General features: G+C 54.8%; 1 protein-coding gene and 1 long non-coding RNA gene across 3 annotated transcripts; one reads left to right on the top strand and one right to left on the bottom strand.

The window, feature by feature from the left end:
- Window positions 1-6,260: 6,260 nt before the first annotated feature.
- On the bottom strand, window positions 6,261-14,696 carry GAL3ST3 (galactose-3-O-sulfotransferase 3). Of its 2 annotated transcripts, none has more exons than XM_047775226.1 (3): window positions 14,492-14,696; window positions 10,819-11,058; window positions 6,261-7,969 (listed from the first exon to the last, which is right to left on the bottom strand). In XM_047775226.1, the coding sequence occupies exons 2-3, from the start codon at window positions 10,941-10,943 to the stop codon at window positions 6,799-6,801; spliced, it is 1,296 nt and encodes a 431-aa protein (XP_047631182.1). In that variant the 5' UTR covers window positions 10,944-11,058; window positions 14,492-14,696; the 3' UTR covers window positions 6,261-6,798. The 2 variants fall into 2 exon arrangements, with proteins under 2 accessions (XP_047631182.1, XP_047631183.1); XM_047775227.1 differs by lacking the exon at window positions 14,492-14,696 and adding an exon at window positions 13,339-14,096.
- On the top strand, window positions 13,200-15,311 carry LOC125124925 (uncharacterized). The gene is made up of 3 exons (XR_007134334.1): window positions 13,200-13,552; window positions 14,854-14,948; window positions 15,092-15,311. It is a non-coding gene; the product is annotated as an uncharacterized LOC125124925 (long non-coding RNA).
- The last annotated feature ends 2,650 nt before the right edge of the window (window positions 15,312-17,961 follow it).

Here is a 17,961-nt window from a genome sequence, read left to right as displayed (position 1 = left end):
TTTTTGGTCTTTTTAGGGCTGCACCTGCGGCGTATGGAGGTTCCCAGGCTAGGGGTGGAATTAGAGCTGCAGCTGCCGGCCTAGAGCCCAGCCACAGCAACACCAGATCCGAGCTATGTCTGTGAGCTACACCACAGCTCATGGCAATGCCGGATCCTTCACCCACTGAGTGAGGCCAGGGATCCAACTTGCATCCTCATGGGTACTAGTCGGGTTCTTAATCCACTGAGCCACAACGGGAACTCCTGCGGTATCACTTCTTGTTTATAACTTGGCAGGGGCGGAGAGACAATTCCAGGAGTTTCCACTTGGCCCTTTTTTACCACCATAGTCCACACTGCAGAGGCAGGGAACCAACGGGAGGGAGCGTCTGCCAGCAACTGAGTACTAATCTCGCAGTCAGTTCTGGGATGGGGGGGGATACAGCACAGCAGGAGTCCGAGGGCCTCAGGAATGTGACCTTTCATCTCCAAAGGCCTTCGGTGCTAATTGGTCTCGGGTGCTAATTGGTCTCCGTGGGTAATAACATTCAAGTTAACAACATCTGAAGCTGCAGTGAATTTGGACAGTGTCATTTGAGCTCCGCTGAATTCTCTTTCCTGCAGAGTTCTGACTTAGTGTGGACCACAAGTGACATTTTGTGTAAGATTTGGAAAGAAGAAGCAAAGCAGGAGCTGTATCCCTTCCCCCCACCCCCGCCCCGGGAAGGTTGGTGCAGGGACACCAGAAGAGGTGGCCTCCCACAGTGACCCTTTATCTGCTGGCTCACTGCGTCAGTGTGGGCCAGCAGCTGGGTCCACAGCTCCTCCAGCTACTCTTTTGTTTTTTAAGGCCTCAACCACAGCATGTGGAATTTTCCCAGCCAGGGGTCAAACCTGCACCACAGCGGTGGCAATGCTGGATCCTTAACCTCTAGGCCACCAGGGAACTCTCAGCTTCTGCTCCTCTTGGTCCAGGTGCATGCTGAGCTCCCTGACGGAGTGCCAGCTTCTCCCGAGGGTCATCTGCTTCATTTAACTCGGAGGTTTAGATACAGCGAGAGACGGCCCTGGGTGCTGGCCCACCGAGTTGGGGCTAGCTCGTCCTCACAGGTGCCAGTCTGCTTCCCCCACCTCACAACGCATTCATTCCAACTGTCTGCCTGCTGCCTTTTAGCTTCAGCCCCAGAAACAAAGACCGCAGTCTTGTATAATCAATCCTCATGGTTATGTAGGGTTTTACCCCCATGATACATCCCCCCCCACCCCGCCTCCGAGAGCCCCAGGTGTGGCATATGTAAGTTCCAGGCTAGGAGTCGAATTGGAGCAGCAGGGGCCAGCCTACACCACAGTCACAGCAACCTGAGATCTGAGCTGAGTCTGCGACCTACACCACAGCTCACAGCAATGAGGGATCCTTAACCTTCTGAGTGAGGCCAGGGATTGAATCTGCATCCCCCTGGATACTAGTCGGGTTCGATTCCGCTGAGCCACAAGGGGAACTCCCATAACTCTTTACTATATATAATCACTCCTGGTAATTTTGTTTCTGTGGTTAAATCCTGCCTGTATCAGTAACCTCAAAAGATGCACGAACTGCCATTTTCTCTGTCTGAAGAAACTTAGAGTCCCATCCCTGTCTCTCGTCCCTCAGTGAACAAAGGTAAATAGAGCAATGTCTCTGGTGGCTTCCTTATCGTCAAGGTTCTTGGCAGGCTAGGTTTTGCTTTGCTTCTTAGGAGTGCTGTATGGACACAGAATCAGGACTCAGCTCCCTTGCGTGACGAAAGAGGGGAAGGTAGTGTGATAGACTGAACATAAAAATAACTCTGTTGTGGCGCAGCGGAAACCAGTCTGACTAGGAACCATGAGGTTGCGGGTTCGATCCCTGGCCTCGCTCAGTGGGTTAAGGATCCCATGTTGCCGTGAGCTGTGGTGTAGGTCACAGACCCAGTTCAGATCCTGTGCTGCTGTCGCTGTGGGGTAGCCCGGCAGTTATAGCTCATATTCAACCCCTAGCCTGGAAACCGCCATATGCCACGGGTGCGGCCCTAAGAAGCTAAATAAATAAATAAATAGATGATAGATAGATAGATAGATAGATAGATAGATAGATAGATAGATAACCCCAGTTTGCTCCCTCTTCTATCCATAATGCCCCACTGTGCCAGGCCGAGGACCGAACCTGTGTCTGTCCCAGCAGCTCCCAAGATACCACCGATTCCATTGCTCCTTCATTTCTTAAAGTTTTACTGAAGGAGAGCTGCTGTACAAGGTTGTGTTAATTTCTGCTGTACAGCAAAGTGATTCAGTTATCCATGTACGCCCATCCATTCTCTTTCAGATTCTATTCCCACATAGATTGTCTCAGAATATTGTGTAGCCATTACCTTTGTTCTTTTTTTTTTTTTTCTTTTTGGGTGCCCTGGGGCATGTGTAGTTTCTGGGCCAGGGATCAGATCTGAGCAGCACTTGCAACCCATGCTGCAGCTGTGGCAAGCTGGATCTCTCAACCCCCTGTGCCAGGGATCCTATTGCTGCAGAAATGCTGCCAATCCCATTGCGTCACAGAGGGAATTTCACCTTTTCTTTTTAGCGCCACACCCTCGGCATATGGAGTTTCCTAGGCTAAGGGTGGAATCGGAGCCACAGCCACAGCGACATGGGATCCAAGCCACGTTTGCGACCTACACCACAGCTCACGGCAATGCTGGATCCTTAACCCACCATGCGAGGCCAGGGATTGAACCTGTGTCTTCATGGATACCAGTCAGATTCATTTCTGCTGAGCCACCTTTGTTCTTAATATAACTTATTTACTAGTAAGTTTATGTACTCTAATGATTTAATTTTAAATCTAATTTTTAATATAATTTAATTGTGTTCAACAATGGGCTGGCAAAATTCAGCTTTGGAGAGCTGGTAAGAGGGAGTTTCTGTTGTGGCTCATCAGGTTTTGAACCCGACTAGTATCCAAGAGGATGTGCGTTCAATCCCTGGCCTTGCTCAGTAGGTTAAGGATCGGCATTGCTATGAGCTGTGGTGTAGGCCAGCAGCCGCAGCTCCAGTATGACCCTTAGTCTGGAAATTCCATATTCAGCAGGTGCAGCCCTAAAAAGAAAAAAAAAAAAGCCAGTAAGAGCCGACTTGGCACACCACTGCATTCTGGATGCAGTGTGTGATCCAGAGCAGCTGGAACAAGATGGGGCATAGAGGGGAGGTGCAGCTGAAAGGCCGGGGGTGGGTCAGACAAGCTGGGCCTCGTGGGCTGGTAAGGGGGTTGGCATTTCACACAGGAGAGTGATAGGATCAGATGGCTTTAAGAAGGCTCTCTGCACACAGAAAGGAGCCTGAGGCAGGTGGGCCAGTTAGGAAGCTGTTGATGTAAGCAGCAGGGAGGCACTCATGGCTGGGGCTAAAGAAGATTCCGGGAAGAGGTGGGTTGAGGCCAGTTACTCAGGAGTCTGAATCTACAGGACACAGTGATAGGCAGGTGGTGCCTTGCACGAGCTTCTCAGGGTGGAGGGCGTGGAGAATCAGCAAGGTGTGCGCAGCGCCGTGTGTGCTGAAGGAAGGAGGGTCTCAGGAGGGCACTGGGGTCCCAGCGGCCGGGGGCCTGTTCCTCTGGGTTGCTGCTGAGGCTGGAGATGTTTGGACCAAGGCATCTCAGCCACTAAAGGATAACATTTGATTCTGTGTCTGCTTAGGGTCGGTCCTTGCTCCTACGTCAAACAGAGAAACCCTCTCCCGGTGCCTGCTGATTCCACTTAGTCTCTGAATCCAGACTTTTCTGAGTCCAGAGTTGTGCTCTCGGTTGAAGTGGGGGCAAGGTTTATAAAAGACGGCCCACCTGCCTGAGGATGATGGAAGGCAGGAGGCCTAGGGAGACAAATCTTCAAGGCACGTCTGGGTTTTCCAGGAGGACCCAGGGAAGGTAAGCGTGTCCCTGGCAGAGGTATGACCAGAGGCCGGGGCTCTGGGGAGCAGGGGGTAGGGACCTTTTTGGACCGGGGACCAGAGCATGCTTGTCTGCTTGTCTTTGGATACATGACTCTGAGACTAGTAGCAGTGCAGGATCTGAGCCGTGTCTGTGACCTACACCACAGCTCATGGCAATGCTGGATCTGAGACCCACTAAACAAGGCCAGGGATCGAACACACATCCTCATGGATACCAGTCAGGTTCGTTTCCACTGTGCCACAATGGGAACTCCAAGGACAATTCTTCAAAGGTGCTTAATACCAGAAACCTAATTGTGCCTTTGCATGTCTCCATTGCCTTTTGTCTTTTCCAGAGCCCTACTGGTTAAAAGTGGCACGTTAGCATAGGGAATGATATCCAATCACTTTGATGGAACATGGTGGAAAACAGTATGAGAAAAACAATGTATATATATGTATAACTGGGTCACTTTGCTGTACAGCAGAAACTGACAGAACATTATAAATCAACTATAATAAAAAAAATTTTTTTTAAGTGGCATGTTGGGCATTCCCTGGTAGCCTAGTGGTTAATGATCTGACACTGTCACTGCTGTGGCTCAGGTCCCTGATGTGGTATGCATTTGTTCCCTGGTCCGCATGCCGCAGGTGTGGCCATTAAAAAAAAAAAAAAAAGGCTTGTCATAAAAGCCGCTTTTCTTTTTTGCTCCTTAAGGCCGCTCCTGCAGCCTACAGAGGTTCCCAGGCTAGGGGTCGAATCGGAGCTACAGTGGCCGGCCTACACCACAGCCACAGCCACAGCAATGTGGGATCCAAGCCGCATCTGTGACCTACATCACAGCTCCTGGCAATGTGGGATCCTTAACCCACTGAGCAAGGCCAGGGATCGAACCTGCAACCTCATGGTTCCTAGTTGGATTCATGTCTACTGCGCCACAATGGGAACTCCAAAAGCTCCTTTTTCAAGCCCAGGGAGTGTCATACAACCTGCCAACTAACCTTTGCAACCCACTGCCCAACCAGGCCAACCCTGTCTCTGTGAAAGATAAAAGGAAGAGGGGCTGATAGCAATGTGTTAATTCTTCACTGAACATTCTCTTTGGAGATAGTCCTGAATCAGCCTAGCCTGGAGCATGGGAACTTTCTTTTTTCTCTTTTCTATTTTTTTTTTTTTTTTTTTGGCTGCAACTACGCATACAGAAATTCCCACGCCAGAGATCAAACCCATTCCCACAGCAGTAACCGGAGCCGCAGCAATGACAACACCAGATCCTTAACCTGCTAGGCCACCAGGAAACTCTGGGAACTTCTTTATTCAAATGGCAGTGTGAGAGCACTAGGGGCTATCTGTCTGGGTTCAAACTCCAGCTGTGTGACCCTCAGCATCACTTAACCTCTCAGTTCCCTCACCCATAAAATGGTACCTACCTTGTAAGTTAAGAGGCGTAAAGCCCCTCGACAGGGGACGGCACACAATACACCACGTTAGCTATTATTTTTATTACTTGTCCAGATATGTCAGTGTAACTCTGAAGAAAGTAACAAAAAAGTCTTGCTTCTCTGCTGGTCTTAAGGGAGGTTTCATTTGAAGGTGCTGGCGATCCTGCTGTGCTAAAGATCACTAGATACAGGGAGTGCGCCTCATCTGAGTCAAAGCTGTCTTCTCGTGGGGAAGGAAGGCCAGGGGTAAAGTCAGTGACTCAGAAGAGGTAAAATTCGGAGCTAAGCACCTCCTTACCTGAAAGGACCCTCCTTCCAGCCTCATTCTGCCCAAGGGGGTATATTGCCAGCGTCTGCTCCATTCTGAGGACAGAGGTCCTATCTGCCTTGTTCACCTCTGTTCCCGAGTTACAGAGATGATGCTCACTAAGTGGTGCTGAAATGAACGAAAGGGAATGATTTAGATTTTCTCAGAGAGAAATGAACAGGGCTGAGATGGGCAGTCTGGTGAACCTCGCCAATCAAGGGGTGATGAGTTTTGAGTCTCTGGGAAGGGCAGTGGAGACTGATTGGGTCTGGGCTCCCATCCTCATGGTGACAGCCACACCTATTCTTGGGTATCTGTCTCATCCTCAAACTTTTTTTAAAAGGGCTGCACCTGCGATATAGTGAAAGTTCCCAGGCTAGGGGCAGAATCGGAGCAGCAGTTGCCAGCCTACACCACAGCCACATTGACTCCAGATCCCAGCCGTGTATGCAAGTCTACATCACAGCTCACAGCAACGCAGGATCCTTAACCCACTGAGTGAGGCCAGGGATGGAACCTGCATCCTCATGGATACTGGTTGGGTTTGTTACTGCCACAAACCACAAAGGGAACTCCTCATCCTCAAACTTTTAATGATTGACATAGAACCTGCACGTTTTAAAATATTTTATTACAAAAAGAAAAACCAACAAACAAAAAGCCCAACTCAAGAACTCTTGGTTCTGGGAGTCTGGGAGCAGCTTAGGTCTGTGGGGAGAGTGGAACCTGGAAGACAGACGGTGTGGGGGCCTCTGACCCCTGGCAGGAAGAGCAGCCTTTCCCAGGGCTCAGCCCTTTTCCGTGGCCTGGGCTCATCCACTTGCAAAAGACAAGTGTGGTCCTCACTCCCCATTAAAAGGCAGGGTGGACAGTTCTGCAGGAGCCTCGGACCTCTGGCCAAAGCCTCGGACGGAGGAGTGGGTGGCCCGGCTCGATCAGGCCTATCAGCACTCTCCCCAAAGGTGGGGTTCCGTCTACCCTAGGGAGGTGGGCTCAGACAGGGGGATGCGCCAAGTAACGTGGCGCGGGACAGGCCCTCTCGGGAGAAAGGGTCCTGATGGGGCGGGACCTGGAGGCAGCCCTAGGAAAGATCCTGGTGGGCGAGACAGGGGTCCAGACCGCCATCGGTGCTCAGTGGCCTAGGTGGCCTCGGGGCAGCGCCCGGATGGGCCTGGGCGGGGGATTGTCCAGGACGGGCTCGGGCCGGAGGCGCACGCCGCCCCTGCGCTTCTGCTTGCGCAGCAGGTAGCTCGAGTACTGCACCTCGGGCATGGCCAGCTTGAGGCAGGCCTCGGTGGCCGGGCCGGCGCGGCCGCTGGGCAAGTCGTAGCCCATGATGTCCACCTTGCGGCTGGGCTGCCACGGCTGCAGCTGCTTGGTGCGAATCTGCGCGGCCGGCCGCAGCACCGGATCGTCGCCGAAGCAGCGCCGCAGCAGGCGCTCTCGGGCCTCGCGCAGTTCGCGCGCCTCGCGCTCCACGCAGGCGCGGCCGGCGCGCGCCACGCGGCGCCAGAAGGTGGCGTTGAAGTGGTCGTAGAGGCCGGCGTCGAGCGCGTTCCAGGTGCGCGCGGCCCGCGCGAGCGCCGCGGGGATGGCGGCGAGGCGCGAGCTGGCGGCGCGCGCGTTGAGCCTGGCGTAGAGCACGTCGTCCAGGTCCCAGGCCAGCAGGCGCCGCAGCAGCACGAGCGACTCGTCGAAGTACTCGGCGATCATGACGAGCGAGAAGACCTCCTCCACCTGGCGGATGAGGCCCGCCAGGTAGGCGGCGTCGTCGCGCGGGCTGCGCTCGTTGTCGCCGCCCAGGTCGTAGGCCAGCGTGTTGTGCGCGAACATGGCGAAGTGCTCGCCCGCGCGGTAGTAGGCCTCGGGCGCGCGCAGGAAGGCCTCGAGCGACGCGTTGGGCACGCGCCGGAAGGCGGGGCAGTACTGGTTGTAGTAGCTGAAGAGCGACTCGAACATGGCGGCCGGCTCGCGCAGGATGGTGACGTAGACGGTGCCGGGCGGCATGAGGCGCTGGAGCTCCGCGCGGTCGAAGCGCAGGTGGCTGGCCAGCACGTGCGGCGGCCGCGTGGCCGGGTGCACGAAGTGCGCGGAGAAATTGCGCGGGTAGCAGAACTGGTGCTCGCAGCTCGGGTGCGGCAGGGCGACGGTCAGGTTGTGGCGCTCGGCGAAGCGGAACAGAATGTTCTGCACTGTCGTGCCCGCCGTCTTGTGCGTCTTCAGGAAGGCCACGGTCATGTGCTTGGGGCGCGGTGGAGAGTCCTGCAGAGGTGGGCAGCTCAGAGGGAACAGCTTGGGGTACCTGCAGGGGCCAAGGGTTGTGCAGGGAGGAGGGGATGAGAAGGTGCGGCTTGACCCTGCCTCTCCCCAGAGATGGCGGGGATGGGCCCCGGCCCATCCTGGGCTTTACCCACGGAACAGTAGAGATGACCCCCTGCTGGCCTCCTGTAAGCTCTTGTATTTCCCTCCTCTTGAGTGTGGGTGGAACTTACCAGTGCCTCTAAGGAACAGAATGGGGCAGACATGGTAGGATGTCATTTGAGATTATGTTCTTAAAACACTATGGCTCCTAAATGTCTTTCTCTTATTCTCTCTAGGATAACTCAGGCATGGGCTGCGGAGGTACCAGGTGGCAACAGACTCCAAGGAACGCAGTCCATCAGCCTGCTTGAAGAGGTGAAGGCTCCCCAAAACCACTTGACCAAGCTTGTAAGGGCAGCCCTTCCAATCAAGCCTTCAGTTGAGACTGCACCCCCAGCACCAGCTTGACTGCAACTCCGTGAAAGACCCTGAGCCAGAGGTAAGCCACACCTAGGTTCCTGATCCCCAGAGAATAAGTGAGATAATAAATGTTCGATGTTTTCATCTGCTAAGTTTTGAGGTGATTTGGTCATACATAAAAGATAATACAAGGACAGGCCCTTGGAGATCCTTGAGGAATTCCTTTTTCCTGATGTACAAACTGAGGAGCAGGAGAAAAATCCTTTCCATGAGTTTGGTAACTCAGAGTTACCATATCCTCTTGCTAGTCTTCTTTCTCACTTTTACTCTTTCCACTGGCTCCTCACCTCATAGAGATGTCATGGGCTTTGAGGCCACCTGTTTGTTATATGATTCCATTAAGATCTCTAGAACTGCATTCATTCATTCAACCAACTTTTAGTTTAGTTTTGTTTTTTTTAGTGTCTACTATGTGCCAGGCGCTATTCTAAGCTCAAGAAATATGATAATATAAAAAACAGATAGGAGTTGCCGCCGTGGCTCAGTGGTTAACGAATCTGACTAGGAACCATAAGGTTGTGGGTTCGATCCCTGGCCTTGCTCAGTGGGTTAAGGATCCAGCGTTGCCGTGAGCTGTGGTGTAGGTTGTAGACGAGGCTCGGATCCTGCGTTGCTGTGGCTCTGGCGTAGGCCAGTGGTTACAGCTCCGATTTGACCCCTATCCTGGGAACCTCCATATGCCACGGGAGTGGCCCAAGAAATGGCAAAAAGACAAAACCCCACAAAAAACAAACAAAAAACATAATAATCGTAGCCTTCACGATACTTTTCATTTCTAATTCCTCATTCCTTAAACAAGGGTGTTTGGGAATAACAGGTGACCTGGGAGTTCCCTTCAGACTTTTTGAGCTGCTCTCCTGTCTCTTTTCTACCATCCTAAATGTCACATAACGAGAGCAACCCTAAGCAGCTCTGAGAACACCATTGAGACTTCCTGTCTGTGGCTGGTTTGGGTTCAGGATAATGTCTACACAGATGCCCCTGAAGACCAGCAAATCATGGAGTTCCCGTCATGGCGCAGGGGTTAACGAATCCGACTAGGAACCATGAGGTTGCGGGTTTGATCCCTGCCCTTACCCAGTGAGTTAAGGATCTGGCGTTGCCCTAAGCTGTGGTGTGGGTCGCAGACGCAGCTTGGATCCCGAGTTGCTGTGGCTCTGGCGTAGGCCAGTGGCTACAGCTTCAATTCAACCCCTAGCCTGGGAACCTCCATATGCTGTGGGAGTGGCCCAAGAAAAGGCAAAAAGACAAAAAAAAAAAAACAAACAACCCCCAGCAAATCATCTGGCAAGAGGGCCTGGGACCATTTGTACTCTTCTCACGGGCAGACCATTAACAAATGGGGAAATTGAGGCCGTGGGAGGTGTAGGGATTTGTTGGGTCCACCCGGTGAGCCAGGAGCAGGGTCAGGGTTCCTGTGAGTCACCACGTGGTAGGGATCCTGTGTCAGGATGACCAGGTGGGTCACACATACACGATCGTTCCTGTTTCGTAGATGAAGAAACAGGCTCAGGGAAGTGAGGAGACTTGCTCAGCACAGCAGTAGAGGGAAGTTGTTTGCAGTCTTTGGAGGAGTGTGTGGCTGAACCTCACTGATTCCATTTTGTCAGCTCCATCTTAGGGCTGCAGTCCGTTCCCCACCCCTTTCTGCATAACTGAGCTTTAGCCTACTCACAAGGAATGTGCCCACGCCAGGTAAGCCCCTGTCCCCTTCTATCCTTGCCTTCGTCTCATGCAAAAACTGGGTGCCTTGTGCTGATGCAGGTGGTTAATTGCCACCCCCACCCCCCATGAGAAGTAAAAATCTCCTGTTCCTTTTGGTGTGGATGTGCTTCTCCTTAGTAGGCAGGTTCTGTTTTTCCTTTGGCCCCTTTAAGTTCCCCTGTACCCCTTTCAGTGGCCTGGATTACAGCTGGGGGTGCCTCTGGATGGAAGGGCTGCCTGACCCTTCCTGCCTGTAAATTAAACCCACAGGAAACTTCATAATCGCACTTTATGGAGTTGCCTGTTTCATTTTTCAGTCTTTAACGTTCCTTCTCAGTTCGGAGGATATTATTCAACATCTCTGCCTCCCAACAGGGAGGCGCTCAGAAGGTGATGCCAGTGGAGGGACTCGGGGCTGGATCCGATCCTGGTTTACTCGCTCATCCTTTTCACTGAAGGCCCTGCCTAGGGAGGTTGTGTGGATCGAAAGAGAATGTATGGAAGGCACCTTCAGAATAGAGAGAAAGGGCAAAGCCCAGCAAAAGGGGGACTCTTCTGGCAGGTGGAAGGAATGGGAAGGAGAACACCCATCCCCTAACCAGGCAGCTGCCTTCCGGCAGAACCCAACTTCTGGCCCCACCCCTTCAAGAGGCCCCACCCCCTTACCAGCTGAGCTGTGCCCCCTGGTGGATGAGGAGGCTTAAGGTGCTGCATCCCAGCACCAGCAGCAGGATTTTCCTGCGGCTCATCATCTTGGTGGCCTGCTGCAGGCGCTGGAGGATGGGTGGCATGATGGGGTAACCCAATCCTGGACCAGCCAGGGCCTTGCTATCCAGGACTCCCTTCGCCGGCGCTCATGGGGGCTCCTGGGGCTCCGGTAGCAGGGCCAGTGTTCCTGTGTGAGGCCTGGCAGGAGAAGGAGGCAAACAGGTTTGTAGTGGGCAGAGGAGATGGGCTCCGAGCCCCACCAGGATTGCTGCACAGGAGAGCTCCAGAGGGTGGGGTGAGCGGAGAGGCCAGAGAAGATCAGATTCCTGCCTCCCGTTATCAAGACCCTGTCTCCGCGCGCTGCTCGAGATAACTTCGTCTTGGGTGGAATTACAGGCTCTGGGGTCTGGCCAGCACCTCAGGCTGTAGCCACTCCCTCCCGTGAGCCCTGTCTCGGCCTGTCCGCCCGCTCCTAATTCATCTTTATCTCTTGGCCGTTTGTATTTCTCTTCCCAGGAGACATGCCTTAGCACCAGGGCTCAGCTCAGAGCACAGAGGTCTCGGTTCAGGGTTTCCTCTCCTCGAGGACCCCGTGCCTGATTGCTTTAGCTGAGGGGTAGTCTTGACTCCCCAGACACTGAGCTTCTGAGAAGCACTGACCAGGCCTTCACCTTCCCGAGTCTCTGACATGAGGAAGAGATGCACACCTCGGGCGCACTGTGCCTGTTACACTGCTTCGTGCTTAATCCCAGCTCATCCCCTCTGCAGCCCCGACATAGGTATTCCCATTTTATAGGCAAGGAAATGAAGGCTCTAAGAGATGATGTCACTTAGCTGTGGCCACACTGCTGGTATTAGCAGAATCTGGATTCAGATCGGCTCCTTCTGGCTCCAAAGTCCATGCCCTCAGACATGCTGCTTCTATGGAGACCTGTTTCCCCATCCCTGCCCTGGACTCCGGCAACTCCATGTGCTTCTGAGCCCTCAGGGCCCAGGACCAGTAATCCACGAGGGAAAGAAAAAAAGGACTTGAAATCCTGGAACCCTGTCTGGATTCTGTCCCCAGATACCTGAAACCCTGGCTGCGCCATCGCTGACTCGGCAGTGAGAGGTGCCTGGCGGAGGCAGGGGTGCAGCCTGGGAAGGGGAGGGGAATACAGAGGGGCTCGTGCTTGTTGCCCTGCTGAGAACGTCCCGGAGGAGGCGGGTCTCCATCCCAGGTGAGCAGCAGGAGTGAGAGGCGGGAGAAGGGTCTGGTTTCCGGCCAGTCGCCTGTCTCTGCGTGAATGTCTTAGCTCAAGGGCAGCCTGGCCCTTGGCAGCTGCAGTGGAAAGTCAGCTTCAGGAGCAGTGTCTGTCCCCCAGTTAGGGTGGGGTCCCAGGGGCCTCAGGCTCCAGGTTCGGGTTCAGCTTCCTCTTCACATACATCCTTCTCCAAAGGAAGGGGGCGCCTGGAACCTCATGGGCGTGTGCATGGGTGTGGAACTAGGACACCTCAGTCCCGGGAGGGTTGAGGTAATGTGCAAACCCTTTTGACCATGACCTTCCCCTGTGCCTCCGAGCTTGACTTCCAGTCCTTTTTCTTTAGTCCCCCCTCCCCCCAATTAATCCTGGATTGCATTTAAACCTGTTTGGGTGGGAAGATGTCCTGGTTATGCCTTTCCTGTCTCTCCAGGCTCCGCCACCAGGTTTCCCCCTCCAGCTGCAGACAGGCTTAATTCTCCTGGAGCCAGGGGTGTGCAGGGTCCGGCCACAGAGGGCAACCAAGGGCAGAGCAGAGACAGCCTAAGGTCCCCCTGTCTCCCAGGATTGCTGGGCCCGAGGAGGGCTGGCGCTGCCTCTGTGGAGCGGCGGGCAGGAGGAAGTCCGAGCCTGTGGCCCTCTCAGGGTGCGTGCCTTTTTCCCTCTGTCACTCATCCTGCCTAGAGGACTTGGTGACCAGGCGGGAGTTTCCCCAGAGGGCAAAGTGGAAGGCCAGCCTCTTCCCATCTTTGCTGGACTCACTGAAACCACCCTGTTTTTTCAGAGGACTCTGGGTCAGACAGGGAGGTCAAGTCTGGCGAGAGCTACAGCGGGACTTTTGCGGGGAGATGCTTCAGCCAGGCCATACAGAGAGGAGTGATGGGGGCGCTCGGTGGCCCCTCGGTGGCTTAGCCCTAGGGAGCCAGCTAGCCACACCCCAGTCTGAGGCCCGCTGGGAGCAGGGTATCATCAGCGTAAGAATTCCCTGGACACCAGGCCTCGAGATGGGCACCAGCTTCTGCTTGTTCCCCACCAGCGACTGGCTGCTCCCTGTCTCATACACATCCTGCTCCATTCCCAAGCAGCCTCGGCTGTTCAAAAGTTCTTTCTGGGACAGCTGGGGTCAGCCCACCGCTGGCTGTGCCCACCCCTGCTCGTCCCCTTCCACCTTCCCCCTCTGCGTGGTTGCCAGCGCTGCCCCGCTAGCCCACACAAACCATTTTTCTCCATGACAGACCTTCAGGTATTTAGAAGCTGTAACCCTGTCTCCTCTGGGTGGGCACCCGGCCAGGCTGAACATTCCAGGTCCCAAGAGAGGTTGCCGCTCGGACACGAGAGGAGGCCTTCCTTCCCTTGGCAAGTTCACTCTGCGATGCCTGTCCTGGAGATGGAGCCAAGGCACTGGCGCCCAGGAAGGGGCTGCCTGGGGCCAGGCTTCCCCCTGTCTCCAGGTTGGTGCGGGGTGGGTGGCATTCTGCTGGGGCCAGAATTGAGAGCAGCTGGCTCTGGCTCCTGCCCCTCACGGGTTTCAAACTATTCCCCAGCCTGTCCTGTGTCTTCGGGGGCTCCCCTCAGCCACCCAGACCAGCCTCATCAGAAAATCAGTGCTAATTTTAGTCAGAACAATCTACCTTGGGCTGCTGCCCCGTTTTGCAAATTGCTTTCCTTTCTCCTGGGAACCGAGGGAGAAATGGCTCAGCTGTAGCCAAAGCTTTGAAAACCAGCCTGGATGCCCACCCACTCCTGCTTGAGCCCCTTTCTTCCCTGTAAGCTCGGGGGCTGCTATTGGTGCTTTTAGAGGAGGAGGGCGCTTTGGCCTGGCCCACCCGGGTCTGAGGCTGGACCACCGGGAGGCCCTATCCTTATCGAGGATGGCACAGCCCAGTGAGTAGGGATGTTGCCCAGTGCATTACAGATGAAAGGGCCACGGGCTGAGGGGGAGGTTTGCAAATTAGTGGCCCAGGAGATCAAATTTCTTTCCCCTTTCTCTTTGCCTTCCTTTTCTTGCCCCTAACCTGCACCAGGCCTTCCCCACGCCCCCATCCCCTCTCCTGTCATGTGTACCCACGTCATCTCTGCCTCTGAATTCCCTTCATCCTCCTCTCTCCATCGCTACTCGCCACCCTCCCAGCCCCCATCCCCTCAGTTTTATCCCACCCTCCCCTAGGGATCCAGTCACTGGGACCTGGCCACCTTAGGGGACAGGCCAGGTTCGCTCTCTCACTACCTCCTCTCCCGCTGCGCGGCCGGGCAAAGAGCCCCCCCTCCTCGTGCTCTTCAGGCGCTGCCCCCCGCGACTCTCCCGCGCAGCCGGCATCCCCCATCCCCGGTCCGGTCCACCCCCGCCGCTGCCGCCCCCGGCCGGGCCGGCCGGCCGCTGCAGTACTCACGCTGAGCGAGCTCCGCCTGACCCGGGCTGGGGTGGTCGCCGCTACTTCCCAATCCTTGCCGCGAAATCCGCTCTCCGGCCGAGGGCGCTGGGGGCCCTGCGAGCAGAGTGCTGGTCGCTCGCTTCTCCGCGCCTGGATGGGATCAGGTGGCAGTGTCGGCTCAGCTCCTCCGCTCTTGGCTCTGCCCGCCGCCCGCCCCCCATCGCACACACCGGAGGCGGAGGCGGGGCGGGGGCGGGGGCCGGCGAGCAGGGGAGGAGGAGGGGAAGAGGAGTGGGGAGGGGAGGGGGCAGCCCTGACTCACAGGCTGCCTGGGAACAACACTCCGAGTGGCATCTTCGGATGCGGGCATCTTTCCTCAGCAACCTTGCAGAGTCTGGAACCTTGTAGAGGCTGGACACCAAGGCGGCCAGCTCCTTGCCCCCACTCTACAGAAGGGGAAACTGAGGGCTAAAAGGTATCTGGGTACTCTGGCATTGCTGGGCATTCCTGTGCCCCACTGGCCATCCTTGGGGTGGTAGGTCCCGGGGGAGGTAGAGACACAGGTGTATGTGCAAGTACCCACTGTGTGCGCCCACCCTCTTCTCTTTCCATCTCCAGCACTGCTCCAGATCAGGCCTGGGCCCTTCTGCGCTCACGCCCTGGACCCCTTCCTGTGCAGCTGCTGAGGCAGCCCCCTGCGGCTGACCCCTCCTACTCTCCAGCAGGAATCCAGATGCACTCTCTCTCTCTTTTTTGGCCACATTAGTGGCACATTGAAGTTCCTGGACCAGGGATTGAGCCTGTGCCACTGAAGTGAACAGAGCCTTGGATCCGCTCATTGTTTTTTTGTGTGTGTTTTATCTTTTTTAGGGCCGCACCCGCAGCATATGGAGGTTCCCAGGCTAGGGGTCAAATCAGAGCTGTAGCTGCTGGCCTTCGCCAGAGCCACAGCAACGTGGGATCCAAACCACTGTCTATGACCTGTACCACAGTTCACAGCAACGCCGTATCCTTAACCCACTGAGCAAGGCTAGGGATTGAACCCAAGTCCTCATGGATACTAGTTGGGTTTGTTAACCACTGAGCCACGACGGGATGCATTCACTCTTTTTTTTTTGTCTTTTTGCCATTTCTTGGGCTGATCCCATGGCATATGGAGGTTCCCAGGCTTGGGGTTGAATCGGAGCTGTAGCCACCAGCCTATGCCAGAGCTACAGCAGTGCGGGATCCGAGCCGCATCTTCGACCTACACCACAGCTCACGGCAATACCAGATCCTTAACCCACTGAGCGAGGCCAGGGATCAAACCCATAACCTCATGGTTCCTAGTCGGATTCATCAACCACTGAGCCACGACGGGAACTCCAGGGATGTATTCACTCTTGACCAGAGCTTTAGTGGGCCTGGGACCCTTGCCTGGGCATTTGTGCTGGGCGTCACAGAACTCAGGTTCTACCCTGGTTGAACTTAAGTTCCAGAGTCAAGAAGCAACTCCGTGGGCCTGGTTGCTTCCAGCTCTACAATGGGGAGCTGTTCTTGGAGCTGTTCAGAGACTGCAGAGGTGATAAATGTGAAGGCGCTGCTTGAACCCTGTGTGAGAGGGGTCTTGAATGTTCTACTGCTTTGTTAGCACTTAGCTCCAACCACCTGGAAGCCAAGCAGCCGCACCTCCCAAAGTCATACCAGGCCCCGAGAGCTGCACATTTACTTATGCGGTTCTCATGAACCCCTGCTTTATCCCGCCTTCTTGGCCTGGTATGGCAAGGATCCTGGAGCTGGGGTAGCCACCCAAAGCTGGGGTGGATTCCATTCTAGACCCACACAGGTGGGTATCATGAGAGCATCTTTGTTAAGGCAGAGAAGGGGTTGGGGACCCTCAGAGTCCAGAGAACTGCTCATGGTCCCAGTCTAGCCCCTCGGGCATGTCAGTTTCTCTCTGTCCCTCAGTCTTCCCTTCTGCACAACTGGGGGTGGGGGGGTCCTATCCTGTCTGGGTCCTAGGGCTCTCATGGTATAATGAGGCCCCACTTGGCCTGTCCCTTTCTGGCCCTGGTTACTTTTCATCCCCAGCCATTAGCCCTTAGTTCATCCTGCCTCTGAGACCCCCAGCCTCTTCCTTAGCACATAACCTGTGCCACGGGGGCCCCTGGCTTCAGATGACCTGCAGTGACTTTCCAGTTAAAGGGACCAGGAGGACACTTCCTTTGGGTCAGGAATGGTTCTGTCTGGGCTGACAGGCTGGAGAGGAAGGCACTACTGTTCTTTCCTTTTTGGGTTTGTCTTCTCTGGGAGTGTCAGGAGACTGGGGTGGTGGTAGTGATGAAAAAGGGAAGAGTCCAGGTTTGGGCAGGAGCAAAGAGAATTTCCTAGCCAGGGTTAGGATGTAAGCAAGCTTCGTGGCCCAGTCCTTTACTTTGTCTCTCCTAAATCTCACCTTCCCTGGACCTGACGTCTCATTCTTTTTTCCCTGCTCCCAGGTATTCCTATTGGGGATGGTTGGTGAAATAGGGCATGCTAGAGAGATCTGAGGAGTGTAGGGGTGTGGGGATAGTGAGACCTACACGCACGCGTGCGCGCGCGCGCGAGATAAGCCTGGCTGTCAGAGAGCAGAGCTAGAATGGGAGAGGGACCTCACTGCTAGTGGCAAAGGCGGGAAGTAGTTAGGACAGGGAGAAGTGAAGGTGGACACATAAGGGGCACAGGCCACTGGTGGGGCAGGGGAGCACCAGGCAGGGTCAGCTGCGCCAGTAGGCTGCTAGGGATGAGGAAAGAAAAGGGCCTGAGTTTATCCTGTCGTCATAAAGACGATTCTTTTTTTTTTCCGGTCTTTTCTAGGGCCACACCCGCAGCATATGGAAGTTCCCAGTCTAATTGGAGCTGTAGCCGCTGGCCTACGCCAGAGCCACAGCAACATAGGATCTGAGCCGCGTCTGCGACCTATGCCACAGCTCCTTAACCCACTGAGCAAGGCCAGGGATCAAACCTGCAACCTCATGGTTCCTGGCTGGATTTGTCAACCACTGTGCCATGAAGGGAACTCCAATTAAGCGCCTCTTTAACGCCAGGTACTGTGAGACAGTAAAAAAGATTCATGCCTTTTTTTTTTTTTTTTTTTTTTACTTTTTAAGGCTGAACCTGCAGCATATGAAAATTCCCATGCTAGGGGTCAGATCGAAGCTGCAGCTGCTGGCCTATGCCACAGCCACACCAGATCTGAGCTGCCTCTGCGACCTATGCTCATGGCAACGCTGGATCCTTAACCCACTGAGCGAGGCCTGGATCGAACCCGCATCCTCAGGGATCCTAGTCAGGTTCGTAACCTGCTGAGGCGTAACGGTAACTCCAAGACTCATTTCTTTGGGGTTGGAAGTGCAGATAAGGGGCAAGAAAGACTTCAAAACAAATGACGGAGGTTTGGACGTGTTATGGAAGCTCCAGAGCAGGAAAGGAAGGCGGCAGGAGATGGCTCAGCGGAGATGACATTTGAG

The sequence above is a fragment of the Phacochoerus africanus genome, chromosome 4 (genome assembly GCF_016906955.1).
Source record: "Phacochoerus africanus isolate WHEZ1 chromosome 4, ROS_Pafr_v1, whole genome shotgun sequence".
Classification (NCBI taxonomy): Eukaryota; Metazoa; Chordata; class Mammalia; order Artiodactyla; family Suidae; genus Phacochoerus; species Phacochoerus africanus.
This window is presented reverse-complemented; position numbering and strand designations above follow the sequence as displayed.